This window comes from Coregonus lavaretus, assembly GCF_964263955.1.
Source record: "Coregonus lavaretus genome assembly, chromosome: 13".
NCBI lineage: Eukaryota > Metazoa > Chordata > Actinopteri > Salmoniformes > Salmonidae > Coregonus > Coregonus lavaretus.
Genome location: NC_140000.1, coordinates 30,673,344 through 30,691,461, shown reverse-complemented (window position 1 = coordinate 30,691,461; position 18,118 = coordinate 30,673,344). Strand labels below are relative to the sequence as shown.

Below are 18,118 nucleotides of genomic sequence, written 5' to 3'. Positions count from 1 at the left end.
TTCTCACGGACCACCATTAGCTGCTACTGCTTCTCCAATAAAAGCAAGTACACCAAAAAACAAGATGGCTACTACATCTTCTAGAAAGTACAATAGACTCAGTAGACTATCGTTGCTCAGTGTGATCTCCAATAGCACCAATAGCCAAACAAGAGATGGGTGAGAAGGCGATTACTGTCAGTTCGTTGAACATTTAGTCAACCTTGAAACAACTCGAATAATCTAAAACAACCATAGACCAACCAGGACTCTACAACCCTGTTCCTGGAGAGCTACCATCCTGTAGGTTTTCGCTCCAACCCTAATCTAGTTCACCTGGTTCTAATAATTAGCTGGTTGATAAGCTAAATCAAGTTAGTTACAACTGGAGTTGGAGCGAAAACCTAGCGGAGGATATCTCTCCAGGAACAGGGTTGGAGAGCCCTGATCTAGAACAACTACAACCATCTACAACAACACTGTCTGCAGAAAGAAGCATGGGGGATGGTTGAAATCCATTTGGAGAGGGGGAAAATACTTAAACCTCAGGAGAAAATTGGCAGAGGTGCAGATTCCTCAATGTGGTGAACGTTACCAGATATTTTGGGTAAGAATCCTGACCCAGGGCCATTTGCTAACCCAATGGACCACTTCTGGTGGAACCAAATTGTTAGACCTCCCAGCTCCCAGGCAACGTTTGCTCAAGTGTGTGTGTGTGTGTGTGTGTGTGTGTGTGTGTGTGTGTGTGTGTGTGTGTGTGTGTGTGTGTGTGTGTGTGTGTGTGTGTGTGTGTGTGTGTGTGTTTGTGTGTGCGTGCGTGCGTGCATTTAATGTGGACTTAGAAACCCTCCGAAAATTGGGGATCCGTTCTGAACAGTCAACATGCAACAGGCAAACCTCGCACTGGGTAACGATGGACAGACCTCCATGGCTTCACACAGCTAGGTCCTTGACCACATCAGAGACCGTCACAAGAAATCAATTACACTAGACAGATCTAACCAAACAGTGTCCATCTGAAAAAATCCCACAAATTGCTCAATTATCTCCCCAATATAAGTGTATCATTTCAAAATCCCCTTCTTGAAGTTTAGTCTTATGGAAGTTCAGCACTGCTGTGTCCGAGTGAAAACAGTGAGTCAAACGGAATAAGCGACCCTGTGTTTATTTAACGGATTGAGTCATAGAACAAAACACAGACCACATGTAACCTATGACATAATCTGATTAATGGATTTATAATTACCTTTACAAGGGGGTCAGGGTTTGGGGAGTAAGTGAAGGTAGAGAAATACGTCATTGGACTTGTGTCTACAGTAATTAGTCTGCCTTGTTGGCCATGTTGACACTCGGTAACAACCAAATTATTAGGACCCCACTCTGCCAAACACAAAGGGGAATGACCAACCGAAGACACAATCAGTACCCATCTATGAAGGCAGTGAAGAAAGACTGAGCTCATTTTGCTCTGGCGAGACAAACTGATGATAAACCTGCCAAGTGACTGTGAAAACAAGTGAGTTGAGGTGATCTACAAACTGAAGGCATATTTGGCTGGTGCGACATATTGAGTTATGCTCATGCCTGCCCATGCAGTAGCTCACTGTTGGTTATCCTCAACACAGTACAGTACTATACGTATGCTATCTAAGGGTCTCAATAATCGACAAACCAGCAGCAATCATTATAAAACAATCTGGTTTTCTACTTCTCGACTTGATATCATCACTTGTTTGATTCAGAGCGACTTACAGTTAGTAAACAATTTTTTTTTATACTGGCCCCCCGTGGGAATCGAACCCACAACCCTGGCGTTGCAAACGGCATGCTCTATCAACAGAGCTACATCCCTGCCGGCCATTCCCTCCCCTACCCTGGACGAATTGTGCGACGCCCCATGGGTCTCCCGGTCGCGGCCGGCTGCGACAGAGCCTGGATTCGAACCAGGATCTCTAGTGGCACAGTTTGCACTGCAATGCAGTGCCTTAGACCACTGTGCCACTCAGGAGTTAAGCAGGCTATAGTCTCCTTCTCTCCTTCTTCACTCCATTTTTCTTCTTCTCAGCTCCACATAGTGTCTCCAGCAGCTGTCCTGACCTGTGCGCTAGTCACACATGCTAGTCATCAGTGAGTTACTCTGGGGTCAGGAGCTTCTTGAAGTCTCTGTGTCTCCAGAGAGCACTTCATCCATGCAGTGATCTCACCAGCAGACCCCTCTCTCTGCTCGCCTTGTTATATTTTACTTACGGTGTCACCGGTGGTAATTACGCTTAGCCGCCACATGCTACCAGTTACTTACACATAGACAAGTCGACCGAGAAGGAAGGAAAAAGTGGTACCATCATGCTGCAACAGAACCGATGGAACCCGGCCTGAGGTACCAATCTGAAAACGCAAAACGGTCTGTTAAAAGTGTCATGACGTTTCTTTATGATTTAATAAAAGGCAGGCTGTCACTGCGAAGCCTGTGTCCTCTGTCCCTTTCGTACTTTGCTCCTCGGTAGATTTTGTTATTTCATTTCTTGGTGACCTCCAACCATTACCTTAGCCTCAGCCTTTGCGTGTCTGCGTATGGATAAACCACAAGAGGTGAAGTGTGTGTGTGTTGGGGGTAGTCTTTATCGCTTCACTCGGCAATGCTGCGGTAGCATACGATGGCGGTGGCATCCTCCGGTGGGGTCGAGAGCCAGGGTGACCTCATAGAGCAGAGGGAAGTGATTAATGAGGTCAAGCAACCCTCAGTGATGCTGGTCGTCCCGACAGCAAAGGAACACGCGGTAAGGTTCCCCCCTGGGTGACCTCCCTTAATTAATTTACCATATGTGCTCCCTCAACCCTCCTCTCCACTATCCCCTCTCTACTTATTTCCCTCTCTGCTCCTGTGACGTTCCCTAGTCCACAGACACCAAACACAAGCTGAGCACAAAATATACTTCATTTTAAATCCTCACAAGGGCAATAAGAAAATACAAAGTTGAGGAACCATCATAAAGTTTAAGCGTGGTTCAATGAGAGAGGCTTCACACACCTGTGAATCCTACTTCATATTTGTGTCTCTAACAGTCTTTGAGTCTTGACACAGCCTAATTTTGACCAGATGAGTTTAGCTAAGCTATGAATGTAGCCAAGCTGGGCTACGTATATTTATCTTTGAGATACTGTAAATCAAAGCATAATTTGCTGCAGTCACACTACACCAGCTTCTGCCACTGCATGTGCCATATTCATTTACACCTCCACCCACCAGCTACTGGCAAGTTAGACAACCTCTGACAACCTCTCCTCTTCCAACACGTGTCATGCAGGATAGACCGAATCTCAAATAAAACAGTTTGTACATGTCAGCTGAAGCATTCATTGTGTAATTGTACGCAGCTGGGTTGTCTAGGTCAGACTGGATTTTGATGATGTGTAACTGCGAGGGTGTTGAGCTCAGAACCAGAGATCACCCCGTCCTTTTCCACCATTCATTTCACATGAACCATTACAGATCCATCATCATGGCTGCTAAACTTCAGCCCTGAGACGGTGGTGCTCTGAAGAGGTTTTTCCTATGGGCTTTCAATCCACGTTTGCTTTCTTCTTTTAATGAGTATCATATGTCCTTGTCAGTGATAGCTTAATGAAGTTGATGTTTTTTTTATCCTTTTTCGTAGCTGTTGCTTTATTACCTTGGTTTACTTACTGTTTATATAAAAACTCAACTTCACACTTATGCTCAAGATCTAGAGCCATTGCCAGACCTGGTTGAAAATATGGTAGAGAAAAGATTTGCACATGTTTGTTTAAGAAAGTGACTTCCTGGTGAGTAGCAGCACAGTCTGGGCTGTGGGGAGAGTGTGAATATGGGCCTGCACTGGAACGCTCTCTCTCCCTCTAACTCTCTCCAGCTCACAGAGATTTCATCACCGCCTGGAGAAATGTCATGACTCGTAGTCCACGTGGCGCATGCAGCGGATGGGGAGAGAAGACTGGAAGCAGGAGAGAAGGGGAGAAGAGGGGAAGGAGGGCAGCTCAGGTTTTCCCCAATATCACGCTCCCTCTCTCAAGTGCTGACAGTCACACAGCAAGCCTTCACTGTACCCAATTCAAACACTCATCCAAGTTGTCTCTCTCCCTCCATACTGTCTTTATTATCCCATTTCTCCTTCTCTTTCTCCAGTGCCAAATATTCATACAGTATGCATATAACAACATACGTGACTTGTTCATGTATTGGGTTTCCCAAGTTCCAAATGGCACTTATTTATACAAGCGTCAAAGCGGCTATATTCCTCAAAGTCTGTATTGAAGTGTATGCCCCAATGTTATGTAATCAAGGGCAACGTTTCAAGTCATGGCCCATGTCTAGACCAGCGAAGTCCAAATTCTAAATAAAAGAACGACTTGTTACCAAAATGTCTAAGCATTACGTTTTAGCCAAGGTACAGGGTATTACATTTGGGCAGAGTGATGTGTAGATGATTTCAGTCTTCCCCTGATATAAAGGCTGGCAACCAGTGTTTTGCCTCATAAATCTGGCGGCTTCTGGTCATCACCTCAAACCATTGAAAATGCAGTCATTTAGTCCAATTCTTTCCAGTTGCTGTTCAATGGTAATTAGTGGTTGCCCAATATACCAAGGCTGTGAGTAAGGGAAGCCCCTCGGAGGCATAAACACAGTTTCATGGGAGCCTAACTGCTCCTCGGGGCACAGACGAACAGCCATGACTGCCTCTTGTAGAGCAGTACATGGTCGTGTTCAGTAGGGACAAAACGAAGAAAGAAAAATGCTCTCGAAATGGAATGAAACAGGGAGGTACTATCAGAACTTGAAATGCTCATTTTCATTTCTGTTGCGAAACGTTTCACTACGGTGTTCGTCAATGAACACAACCCACTAGTCTGCACGGAAGAACCAAAGGCATCTTTCATGTTTTAAACAAGAGGTGGCACCAGATTTAAGACACAATAAATGACAGTCTTTACAGCGAACGTACATGTACTGTAGCTGTTGCCGAAGACATTTCACAGCCAGCATAGATGTCAAGGTGAAACACGCACATGTTCGACCAGCAGCACATATGCTAAGGTCCTTCATGTCATCCTAAAGGAAAAATACAAAGGTTGCTGTACTGTACTGTAACACACAGTTCTACCAGATGGTTATGTCACGCACACGTTAATGGGGATGAGAGACATTCTGTTGAAATTACACCGCTATGTCTACCATGCCTTTCTTTTCCAAACTGAGAGTTATCGAGAGAGAGAAGCCTTTCATAGTAAGGCAGGCCCTGCAGGCTCATTCATTACCATTAAAGTATATACTCTATCCATATGTAGTACTTACTACAACACTGTGTGATGGGTCTAATACTCTATAGGTGTTGTCTAACACTGCGTGCCCTGTGCGTGTCTATGTGTTTCCTATGGTTTCCTGTCTCAATGTAAACCTGAATGAAATTTCTTGGTTGCCTTGATGTGTCTTCTACAACTGAACCACAGTTTACATCCGAGAGGGTCACGTCCCAGGTCGTGCACATATAATTCCATGTAATTCCACTTTGGCAATCATTCAATTCCATCATAATATCGGTTTCTTTGGAAAGACCCATCCATAATGATGTGGTGTTCTTCGGTGTGAAGGAAGGTAGAAGATCAGGTTGTTGATTTTTCCTGAGCATGCTTTTGGAAACCATCTTGTAGACGCTGGACATAACTGTGGTGAGAGGAGGGGAGCCTGGTGAATCATCAGGGGGAGAACGGGGAGGGTAGTTGGGGTAGAACAGAGGACCCTCCATCCTGTTCATGGGCGCTGTGGTCTGGAGCCAGTAAGTAAAGTGGAAAAGTGGCCGTGGGGGTCAGGACGTGGTACATCATCATGAGAAGGGACTGAGAGGCCTGTGGGAGGAGGTCTGCACTGTAGCCATCTCCAAAACAAATGATGGAATTTTGGATTGAGGAGCCAGAAAGCAAACCGGTGGGGATGAGGGGATGTGGACAGCAGAGTGCAGTCAGTGTACCCCATAATCTGAGGTTCCCATCAGTGTGCGGCTGCGGTAGCGGGCTGCAGCTCGGGGCCTCCCCAGATTTATGTCTTCATCCTGCAAGAGGGGCCGGAGGAGAGCGGTATGGTGGAGGAGACAGAGCTAAGAGCTGAGCATGATGTCACCGTTACAAAGGGACGTTTCCTAAACAAAGGGGAGCCTGTGTGTTTGGCAGCCGGGATTAGAAAAACACCTCAGTTCATTATTATGTAGGAGGACTTCGGTGATAGCAAATTGAGCGGTCATGCAGACAGAAACAGTGGCGCTGTAAAGGTGGCAAACATTGTTTTGAGTAACTGTTTTTCAGTCAGATGTTTGTCAGTCAGTGCTCTTGGGGTCATAGCGTGTATTGCAACGCTTCATTAACTGATAGGTTAGAGACACAGTGTCTCATCATGTTTTTCACCTTGTTATTTTAAACTGTTGTGCACAGCGATGGGATATGTCACAATCACTCATAGGTGTTGTGCCTGTCCAACCCTGAGCCAAAAAAACCCAGTGCTGGTGTTTGTGCAGGTTTAGCCAGCATTGGGAATGTCGGTGTGGGAGAGAGGTTTGAGGAATGAGCGGCTCACGACGAGTGACATCGGCAGTGAAGCGGAGGCCGCCTGGGCCAGGATCGTGGTGGGGGAGGAGGCATCGGATGGGCTCTGGGACTAGTCTCACCTCACCCTACCCCTCCTCCTCTCCTTCCACCCAACCCCAGGGCCACCCGGGCCCTAATCAGCAGGAAGCAGAGTGTCTCTGGGGGTAACACAGCCGAGACCCAGCTGCCTGCCTGCCTGGTGACTCCCTGTGCCCTCCTTCTCTCCCTCTTTCCTCTGAACGCTCCCTACACCTCCCTCCTACAACCCTTCCACTGCCTCACTCTCTCCCTCTGCCCTCATCACATCTATCTCTGCATGTGTCCTCTCTCCCTCCTATCTCCCTCTCTCCCCTGTCCTCCCTACCACATCACTACACACTCACCCATTCTCCATGATTGCACCACCCACCCACCGATTGCCTGCCACTCACTACTTATAACAGCAGGGCACCCTAGGACTACAATATGCCCTAGCACCCCCATACAGCCTCCCTGGGGACTGCACAGGATGAGTGAAGAGAGAGAGAGAGAGAGAGAGAGAGAGAGAGAGAGAGAGAGAGAGAGAGAGAGAGAGAGAGAGAGAGAGAGAGAGAGAGAGAGAGAGAGAGAGAGAGAGAGAGAGAGAGAGAGAGAGAGGAGAGAGAGAGAGAGAGAGAGAGGAGAGAGAGAGAGAGAGAGAGAGAGAGAGAGAGAGAGAGAGAGAGAGAGAGAGAGAGAGAGAGAGAGAGAGAGAGAGAGAGAGAGAGAGAGAGATAGATAGATAGATAGATAGATAGATAGATAGATAGATAGATAGATAGATAGATAGATAGATAGATAGATAGATAGATAGATAGATAGATAGATAGATAGATAGATAGATAGATAGATAGATAGATAGATAGATAGATAGATAGATAGATAGATAGATAGATAGATAGATAGATAGATAGATAGATAGATAGATAGATAGATAGGCGCATCCACATCCTACACACAGGGAAGAGATATGATGAAATCCTGTCTTCATTTTGCTAACGTTGTGTGTGTGTGTGTATCATGTATTTACCTGACCTTCTGCATTAATCACTCTCTGCCAACAAACTTCCAGTGAGAGGCTTGATTCTTATGAAATTACCCAGAGATTCCAATTCACTCCAAATGTAATATTAGAGGTGTTAAATTATTGTTCCATAAAAGTAAAAGTAAGAACTGTGAACAATGTGAGTGTGGTAGAGAATATGTGCGTCACTAGAGCAATATTTGAATATTTAATAACAACATCCACCTCAAGGGCTTAATAGTACTTGATAGGGTCCTATTTTAGTTGTTAGTACCTCTTTAATAAAACACATTTTCATTGGAAAACTCTATACTGAATAAAAAATTTACTCCAGCACATGAGTGATATTGGCTCTTTCAATGAATCGTTCCTCGATTCCTCACATCCTCTCCTTCCCTCCTTCACAAAAGGTATTGGAGTAGAAGATCTGAGGGGAGGGATCTTGGACCTTCTCTAATACAGCTGAGAAGGAGGCGAGGATAGGCTCTGAGGAATCAAAAACGGGCCTAGAAAAAAAAGGGCCTCGATGCTTGATGTTCTCAATAGCATTCATCAGGGTTTATGCAGACTTTAGTGTGTTGGAGTTCCTTTTCAATTCACTTCACTAAAGTATCTGTGTAGTAAGACAGTAACTGTCCTCATCATTACCATCACCCACCTGGGAAAAGTTTCCCACACGTACACACACAGGAAGCTTATTCACCACTCCTGACTCACTCCTTAGACCCCCTTAAAGGCTGACATACAGCCTGAGTCACAAAGTGATATAAACTAAACTAAATCAAGTTCAGTTTCACCTGCCAAAACACTGAACGCTGGTCAAAGTCTCTCAGTGCAACATGGGATGGCAGGGGAGTAGAATGTCAACAGGGCACTTTTATGTCGTTATACAAAGGGTTTTAATGAAGGGGTGTAATCACTTTCATTTAGAGAGAGAAACTGAAACTTGACAGGCTATGTTTATAACACCTTGTTGGGCGCAACAGCTGTTGTCAGAAGTGAAACTCAGCAGGTTAAGTTGTGTTGAAAACATCTATTTGAAAAACGGGCTGCAGTGCTAACAACACGTTGAGTGTTTTGGAGAGAAGTAGGAACCATCAAGTTGGACTAAGAGAAGAAGGTTCGCTCAGCCCTTCTAAGATGCAATGTGCTATGCTACACTGTATTTGCTATGTATTTATATTTATATAAGCTATGTGTTGTTATATTTATACACAGTACATATATAATGACACACACACACACAACAACCCCCCCCCCCCCCCATACACACACTACTGTCTTAGTAGCTTACGAGGGTCCCCACCTTGAGTAAACCAAGATGTCCAAACAGCGTGACGGCCTTAGAGAGAAAGGAGCTCTCTGTTGGGCCGCTGTGGTGAGAGTGACGTGAGCTCTAGAAGCATTGCCAAGCACAATACTGAGAGGTGATGGTCCTGCTCCATGCTAATTGTGTCAATATGTGCAACTGCTAGCCACAGTTACCTCTTACTGCAGTATGTTGACTCCTGGCTTCAAGGGACATTAATAATAGAGAACAGAAGCACGCATGTACACATGCACAGGTGCACACACACACACACACACACCTACACACCTACACACACATTATTGAGATAGGTACCTGTACGACCGGATGACCTCCGGACGGAGCTTTGACTGCCCCGCGGCTGCCCTCTGTCTCGTAGTGGGCACGGTGGTGAGACTTTGGCTGCACCTCGATCTGCAGACTGTACGGGCCAGAGCAAGATGGCAGCTGCCAATCCAGGGCGGGCAGGGAGCTATGATGAAGAGAGACAGTGCTTGGTATTTTGTGGAACATATAGATAGTATCTATAATATAATCATATAAATAATAATCTACACAATAGCCTGGTCCCAGCTGTATGAGCCGTAGCCAACTCTCCTATAGTCATCATTCAATACATGGACATATATGTTTGGCATGACAATGAACGAAACCAGAAAGGAGTTGGATAAAATACAAACAGACAGGACCACCATGCTACCTACAAGCCCGCACCCACGCACGCACAAAGATGGATCCGTTTCACTTAAATCCAGATCTCTGTTTCCCTTGTTAAATAATGTCCTGATCCTTTCCATTTCATCATTGGCTCTAATCTAATCAATTGAAGTCATAGCCTGACGTATGTAATTCCTAAAGCCTGGGCAATAATTGGTGGCTCTTTTGATGAAAACTAAATGAAAGAAACATGTGGTCTGGTTAGTCTGCTGTGTGTTTTTTATCATGCTGTGACAGGTGTCGACAAGTGGAGTCTTAGAAAAAAGGGTTCCAAAAGGGTTCTTCAGCTGTCCCCATAGGAGAACCCTTTTTGGTTCCAGGTAAAACCATCTTTGGTTCCAGGTAGAACCAAGGGTTCTACATGGAATCCAAAATGGTTCTACTTGGAACCAAAAGGGTTCTACCTGGAACCAACAAAGGGTTCTCCTATGGGGACAGCCAAAGAACCCTATTAGGTTTTAGATATAATTATTTTTCCTAAGAGTTAGGAGGGGGCATAGGCATTTCAGCAGCACAATGGTACAACATGCCTAAATGCTTAACGTAGATAACCTAAGTGCATTGGTGGTATCAATAATACAAGTAGCGCTATCATCAAATACATTTCTAAAAAAATAATTGAATCCCACATAATCCTTTATTTTTAAATAAACAACGTAACCAAGTAACCAGACAACTGTCTGACACACCCGAAAGACCATGGTATCTCAGAAATTGTCACAGCTGGCAACTCATAATATCATTGTTCAGATGCCGCGAGGGAATTAGCCTATCTTCCCATGTGAAGACTGTGGAGATATTGAACCAAAACAAACATTTGCGAGACAATATTTCACTGAGCCGGATGCCTGTGAAGCATAAAACCCCTGACCTAAAGGCTGGCCATGAAAAGCAATCTCTGGCATCCTCTTGGAACTTTCAGGGTGTTTGTTGACCCAAAACTAACTGATTTCCCCCCTCTCGGGCTTTATCTGTGCTGGCCGAACATTACATCATGTTTAGTGGCCAAAGAGGAGGGGGGGGGGGGGGGGGCACAAGACAGCACAGGGAAGCCGGTTGTGTGATTACCCCACCAACTGTTTCCTTTAGCAGGCTTGTCACCATCACTTCCTGTCTCTGCATTATCTTAATCAAACATTTGATTTCCAACAGGAAAGTGTGCCAGGGCAGGAAAGAGAAAACAGAGAAAGGGTCGCCGTGAACTGAAAAGGTTGCCTTGTTAAGAAGGGAGTCTGTCTGTGTGTGTGTATATGTCTATCCGTGTGTATTGTTTGTGTGGGGGTTTCTATGGTAACATGGCACGTGCTACACTACTCCTCCCTGCGAAATATGATTTATGAAATGTTTTGTATCTTCAAAGGGGAGCCCTTTTGGAAGTGGTACAGCGACTACGTTTCGACTGCTGCCTTTCGCTGTGGTCTTTGAAGACAAAACAATGTTGCACTTGCAATAAATAAACAAGTCTAATTTTGGAAAAAGACAAGAAAAATGTGGGATGACAAAATAGTGGAGGAACTGTTTTTCATGTGGGAAACTAAAGGAGTAGACCTTGAGTTGGATGTTAGTCCATAAATCTTTTGAAATAAGTAAACACCTCCATGAGCTTCATTGTCTTTTTCAAGGCCTAATAACACTTAAGAATGCTGCCTTATGTTCTAAGTGACTTCCCTGCCAACGTCAAAATGTGTTTGTTTTAAACTGTTGATAATAAATTATTATACGGTACAATACATTGACCCAAGCCTTCCCAGTTCAGCAGTATTTTATCTCCACCTACCTGAGGTAAGGCTTTGGCTTGGACCAGGAGTAAGGGTGCTGGGGCACGTCTAGGAAGCCCCCACAGTAGCTCTCCTTCTTGAAAGGCAGGCGGGAGATGTAGTCCTCCTGGAGGAGCTCGCTCCCAGGGCCCATCTCCTCTCCTCCCGGCTCCATCTTCAGGCTCATGGTGGGACTGTGGTCTAGGTTGGTCTTGCGGGCCTTGACGGGGATGCCCTCGCCCATGTCGACCACTCCGTCGGTGGTGAGGGCGTTGATGGCTGCCACGATGGCTGAGTTGGTGTACTGGTTGGTGTTGGCCAGCCAGCTGTCGTCTGTGACGCTGATCCTAGGCGAGCCGCGCGGGGAAGGCGTGGACGACTGGTTGGGCGAGTAGGTTGGCTGTCTGTAGGTGGTGCCGTTGAAGCTGTATTTCCTCTTCCCCACGCCAACGCCGCCACCTCCTCCGCTGCAAGGCGGGGAGTTGGGCCTGGAGCTTCCACAGGGCCCCTGCCCCGCCCAGCCCTCTTCGGCTTGGGCCCCGATCTGGGGGGAGGTGGATGGCGAGTGGCGGGGGGAGGTTGAGGGGGGGCCGAGAGGAGCGTGTGGACAGGAGAGGAGAGAGGACGAACCTTTCGGAGAGACGCAGGGAGACTGCCACGGCGAGTTCTGGGGTGAGTTGTCATAATTGTAAAAGCCGGACTCGTAGGACGACGCATCCGAGTTGCAGCTACGCGATGACACGCTGCTGGCCGGGCTGAGGCAACTGGGGTCGCGGTAGCCATCAGCATTAGGCAGCGTCAGGGTCACGATAGAGTTGACCCCCCGCTTGTGGTGGACGATGTGGTCCATGCTGCTGCTCTCCTCCACCTCCTCCTCAGGGTACTGGTGGTAGGCAGTGATCTCGATGCGAGGACTCTCCAGGGCCGGGGCCCCGTTTGGCCTCAGGCCGTGGGACAGGTAGTAGCCCTGGGCTGGGTTGTGGTTGTTGTGATCGTGGAGACCGTAGCCTGTCTGGTGGCAGGAGGACACGGCGATAATGGGGCTGGACTGCAGCGTATGGTACTGGGTGGCCAGACAGGGGTTTCCCATGCCCAATGGCAGGGACAGGCTGACGTTTGGAGTGTAGCTATATGCATCTGGAAAATACAAACACACGAGGGCATTGTAAATATAGGCCGCTATACAAACAATTTGATGCTTTGTAAACTGCACCTTTTCTCACTTTATCCATTAAACCCTATGTCTATTGAACTGATCAAGGTCCAATTAAATATGTGAGATATCAGCAGATTGTTAACAGTCCATCTGGAGCTGTGCAGCTCCACTGTGTGCTCTCTAGACTATAGGACCTCCTCCAGCAGAGCAGTGATGGATACTTTATTTGATTGATAGCTTCACTCACTGAGTGAATTAGGGCTCGCCCCTGTTGAACGCCAACAGCACTCTGCTTTGCTCTGAGATTGTGATTAAGTCCGAGAGTTTACAGCTGCTGAGGCATCACACACACACAGAATAAATGCTCAGATACAAATGGTTGGGCACACATTCACACACACAGACATGTATACTGCACACATAAACACAAATACATACAGTACATACACACATGATCTGCCACACACACACACACACACACACAGAAACGAGCATTCACACCACACACACAACAGCAGCAGCTCTTTGCCTTAGTGAGCAAACCTCCCCTTCTGTTATGATTTTATATAAGAAAGATCTTTATTCCCTTAACATTGACTTTAACAATTTACACAATTGTTACAATATAAGGTTTTCTGTCTGATAATGGTAATTTTACTATCTCAAATGAATGCCAACCAAATGTTGTGCCGTGTACTAAAGTAGGGCAATCCCCTTCCAGCTTCCGTGCTATATTTTTTAACCACAACTCTACGCAAATAGCACATCACATGAAATGATGAACCTGTCATGCACCACAGAATACGTGGTTAGACTGTCTAAAATTAGTTCATGACAGACTATTTCCAGAAACAGTGGCAAGTCAAATTCAAATTGTATCTAGTAGTTCATAAAGTTATTTTTTTGCGCTCAATGAAGCAATTAACAGTAGTATGAAACTTTATATGGGCACAAACATTAAAGCACATTATGGTGGAGAAAGCAAAGGAAGGTTATGCGAATTTACAATTAACAAAGCTTGCAATAATAAGGGAAGCAAACATAGCTACATTATTACATTTTCTAATATCTGTAATCATAATAAATTACAATCCTAAATGCCCCTATGTAAAATGTTCTGCTAAGCAAAATAGGACTACAAAACATTTATTGTCCTATACTTATTATGGTCTAAGTAGCCTATGTATTATTATTTACACACCAAAAACATGTCAAAAGCATGTGAATAAGTCAGCTCTGACAAACAGATGAAAATAATCACACTAGGCTCAACTGCATAATGTAAAACATACAAACAGAGCAAAATAAATCACCCAAACAGTTTGAGCTACCACAAGTTCAGGAACACACACCAACCCCCATCCAGAGATTCGTCACCACCCACCTCTGTCAGGCCTGTGGCCACACTCTCCCCCTTGGCTGTACTCAAACAAAAAGTTGAAGTCAAACTCTGGTTCTTCGCGAAGGGAGCTCATCCTTGCCTCAGCTTAACGGTGATGCGAACAGCCTCCAACACATCAGCTCTAACTAGTGTCTGTCTGTCTGTCTGTCTCTGTCTGTCTGTCTCTGTCTGTCTGTTTTGTCTTCTCCTTTTCTCTTTAGAGATGCAGTTGTTTTCTGCTGCTCGTTCCTGACAGTCCCTTCACTAGCGCTGAGGATGCAGATCTCTTTCTCACTCCACCTAATGTGACTTAGAGGAGGGGTGGTACACACCTACTGACTACAGGGCTGACTGCAAGTTGTTTTTCCCTCTTCTCTGTGTGTGTGTGTGTGTGTGTGTGTGTGTGTGTGTGTGTGTGTGTGTGTGTGTGTGTGTGTGTGTGTGTGTGTGTGTGTGCGCGCACTATGCCTCAGCACACTCTCTGTTTCTAACACATGAGCTACATCCACCCACACACATCGGGACTTTCACTCAATTGTGTTATCTCTGCAGATCTTGAACTTTGCATTTCCAGGTTGCGTCTGCTGAATGCTGAACTAACAGTGTGACAGATAGCAAATTGGGGGTGAGAGCTCTATAGAATATTGATATCTCAAATCCAAGAAAAACAATCACTGATGCTCTGTTTCGGTGACCTGCTTTCAGGAATTTTGGAAATCTGTAAATTCATGGTGATAATATTAATACTGTATACACGTTTACAGTTTAAAGTGACTCACATAGCATTCTTTTCTCTCTCGTCACCATATTCAAAATGCTCTAACTCTGATTTTGCTATTACCATCCATAAATCCTTTTCCCCAGCACATGGGACCAAATAAATCTGCATGTCTCTAAATATAATCTGGTTTCATCCACACAGACGGTGGGGCTCTGCTAGGCCCAGACAGAGTGAACCTCAGGAAGAGCTAGGTGGTTACAGATAAAGTCATCTGTAGGCTCATAAAATCAGGGGCTTGGTGACTTGCAATCAGTTACCACAATCACCTTTTTGTGGCTAAGTCACCGTAGAGAGAGGGGTTGTGTGTGTGTGTGTGGGTATAATGGTATAGGCTACCATACTGGGTCACAGAGAAAGGAGTCTGACTGTGTGTCTGTAATACTACAGTTGTCAGCAGACTGGTGAAGCAGAGTGGTTATGCATCTACCCCAGCCAAGTGAGCTACACACAGAAACACACATACACACACAATGCGCGCATGCGAACACACACACTCACACACACGCACACACATGCACACACACACACAGACAGATGTGTCTGCTATCAATTATGAGTCTTACGAGGGACTGAAATGAATAATAACACAGCCCCCACCCGTCCACGTCTCGAAACCTCAAAGACAAATTAAATCCCAAATCAAAAAGTCCATGACATCAGCACTGGAATACTTCTATAGCCTAGGCTACTTCATGAATTAAGTGTCAAGGCAAATAGAGCACTGTCAGTGAGCTGGATGGTCCGAGTATGTGTGCATGCATGATGCAGCCTAGATTTGTCAAGGTTGAAAAGCACAACCATGAAAACATACAATAATATTTTCAATCAACATGGTCAAATAAAGGCATAAAAATGTGGGCTGTGAATGATTGATTATTGACAATAAGGGCATTGTGAAGCCAGATTATTATTATTATATATATATATATATATATATATATATATATATATATATATATATATATATATATATATATATATATATATATATTATTATTTTTTTTTTTAACAAATTAGGGTATCCAACCCAAAACAGCGTTCATTGTACTCAAATTTTGCCTACACATTGCTATAAAATTGTCACTGGCGCACTTCGGGCTCTGGTTATCATATGGACGTCGCTCACCGCTTCAGGTATAGCGCAAAACGCACAGCATCAATTGCGCGCCTAGGAGACTCCTGCCTTGAAAACACCGACACCTATTGGTAGCTGAAGAAACATTCCCAGACTATTGTAGTGTATAACTTAATAATAATATGCATTTCATTGATAGCAAATGACGATTTGAGAATCACTCATGTAAAAATGACACAAGCACTGCAGTCAGAGAATAACTTTTGAACATTGCCACGTCAAATGAACGGAAAATATAGGCTAAATTACGACAGTAAAGCCGGTTACCTTCTTCTGCAGACTTCATCTCCGAAGCGAGAGTGTGAAACTGCAGTCCTCTTTCCTTTCCCAAAGCGGTTGGGAGGGCTGGTCCAAAGTTGAATTTGGAGCTGAGTCTCAAACAGCTGGTATCCTGCATTCAACTAGCGATTGGTCTACTTTTGTGGTTATGACGGTTGGCGATTATATCACAGGCAGTATCATATGAGAACTGCGAGAAAAAAAAAACTATTTTAGACTGTAGACATGTGCATTAATCAAAACAAAAATAAACGCGTTATATGTCAATGAAACATGTAACTCCAATGCTGATTTGAGATTAATTCAAACACTTTCATCCATGTGACAGCACACCAAGAGAAACTGAAATGGAAAAGAGAATGCGATAGGCTTATCTTCACAGCACTTCTCACAAACTCGAGGTAGGTCTGATGGTTAGATGAGTTTTGCTGTCGTTTCGTTACGCTTTAGCCCAATTAAGATGTCCAGAGATTCCCGGTGGCTGTGACACAGGGCTTGTCAGAAGGGGCTGGCTCCATTCGTTTTAAAGCTGGAAAACACCTCCTGTTCAGCGCGCCGCCCCTCTAGGAATGACGTTATCACTGCCTACCAGCTCCTTTCTGGAGGACTGACGATGCTTGATCGAGTCCGCCAAGGGATTCCATAGTTGTAGACGTGGGAGGGAGTCGAAAGGTGTTTGGAAATCCTATAATATTTATTTTGGAGTTTCATTGCTCACCTTTCAGGTCATTTTGGGCAGTTTTGAATGCAGATAGCCTAGTTTAGGTGTATTCAATCGGGGGTCCGAGACCCCCTAGAGGTCCGCAGAGACACTGCAAGGGGTCCGCAAAAATATATATACAAATTAAAGAAAGCGAAAAAAGAAAATCAATGTTGTTATGAATATCGCTAGCAACAACAGAATAACTTTTTATTATTATTACATACCTACAGTAGAAAATAGGATAATATCTTATCTCTAATGATGTCAACTTTATTTCTCAACTACTAATATTGAGCAAATTACACTCACGGGAGTATCTGATATAGGCTTTATCGCTTGTTGCTGGTAAGCTTTCTTGACTTGGACATACATTTTTGCCAACACACTAACCTTTGTTTAACCAGCTAAACAGCTGCTCTTAGTGAAAATGTGCTTGGAGTTACCTTTCTAGCTAATAGGCTATGTTAGAGTTTACACTTCCTCTTCCAATTACAATGTAGGGAGGTCAAAATAATGAAAAATGATCAACTAAATCTATTCATTTAAAAATGCTTTCCATTATAATTCACCTGATGATAAGACAAGACTTGTATTAAAACAAAAACATTTAACGTATGATGGGGATCCCTGGGTCGCCGAAATCCCTGTTAGTAAGCATTTCTCTTTTGCCAAGATAATCCATCCATCTGACAGGTGTGGCATCTCAAGAAGCTGATTAAACAGCCTGATCATTACACAGGTGCACCTTGTGCTGGGGACAATAAAAGGCCACTCTAAAATGTGCAGTTTTGTCACACAATACAATGCCACAGATGTCTCAACTTTAGAGGGAGCATGCAATTGGCATGCTGACTGCAGGACTGCCCACCAGAGCTGTTGCCAGATAATTTGAATGTTCATTTCTCTACCATAAGCCGCCTCCACCGTCGTTTAAGAGAATTTGGCAGTTCGTCCAACCGACTTTACAACCGCAGACCACGTTTAACCTCCACATCCGGCTTCTTCACCTGCGGGATTGTCTGAGACCAGCCACCCGGACAGCTGATGAAACTGTGGGTTTGCACAACATAATAATTTCTGCACCAACTGTCAGAAACCGTGTAAGGAAGCTCATCTGCGTGCTTGTTGTCCTCACCAGGGTCTTGACCTGACAGCAGTTTGGCGTCCTAACCGACTTCAGTGTGCAAATGCTCACCTTCGATGGCCACTGGCACACTGGAGAAGTGTGCTCTTCATGGATGAATCCTGTTTTCAACTGTACCGGCAG

General features: G+C 44.8%; 1 protein-coding gene across 1 annotated transcript in view; it reads right to left on the bottom strand.

The window, feature by feature from the left end:
* The window catches only part of LOC311140568 (nuclear factor of activated T-cells, cytoplasmic 1-like), a gene marked incomplete at both ends in the record, with an annotated part of 67,593 nt that extends 51,327 nt beyond the window's left edge, over positions 1 to 16,266 (bottom strand). The window contains 3 exons of the mRNA XM_084175684.1: positions 9,258 to 9,414; positions 11,437 to 12,553; positions 16,137 to 16,266. Coding sequence (XP_084031810.1) covers positions 9,258 to 9,414; positions 11,437 to 12,553; positions 16,137 to 16,266 — 1,404 coding nt within the window. The remainder of the gene's footprint in view (positions 1 to 9,257; positions 9,415 to 11,436; positions 12,554 to 16,136) is intronic.
* Between the last annotated feature and the right edge of the window lie 1,852 nt (positions 16,267 to 18,118).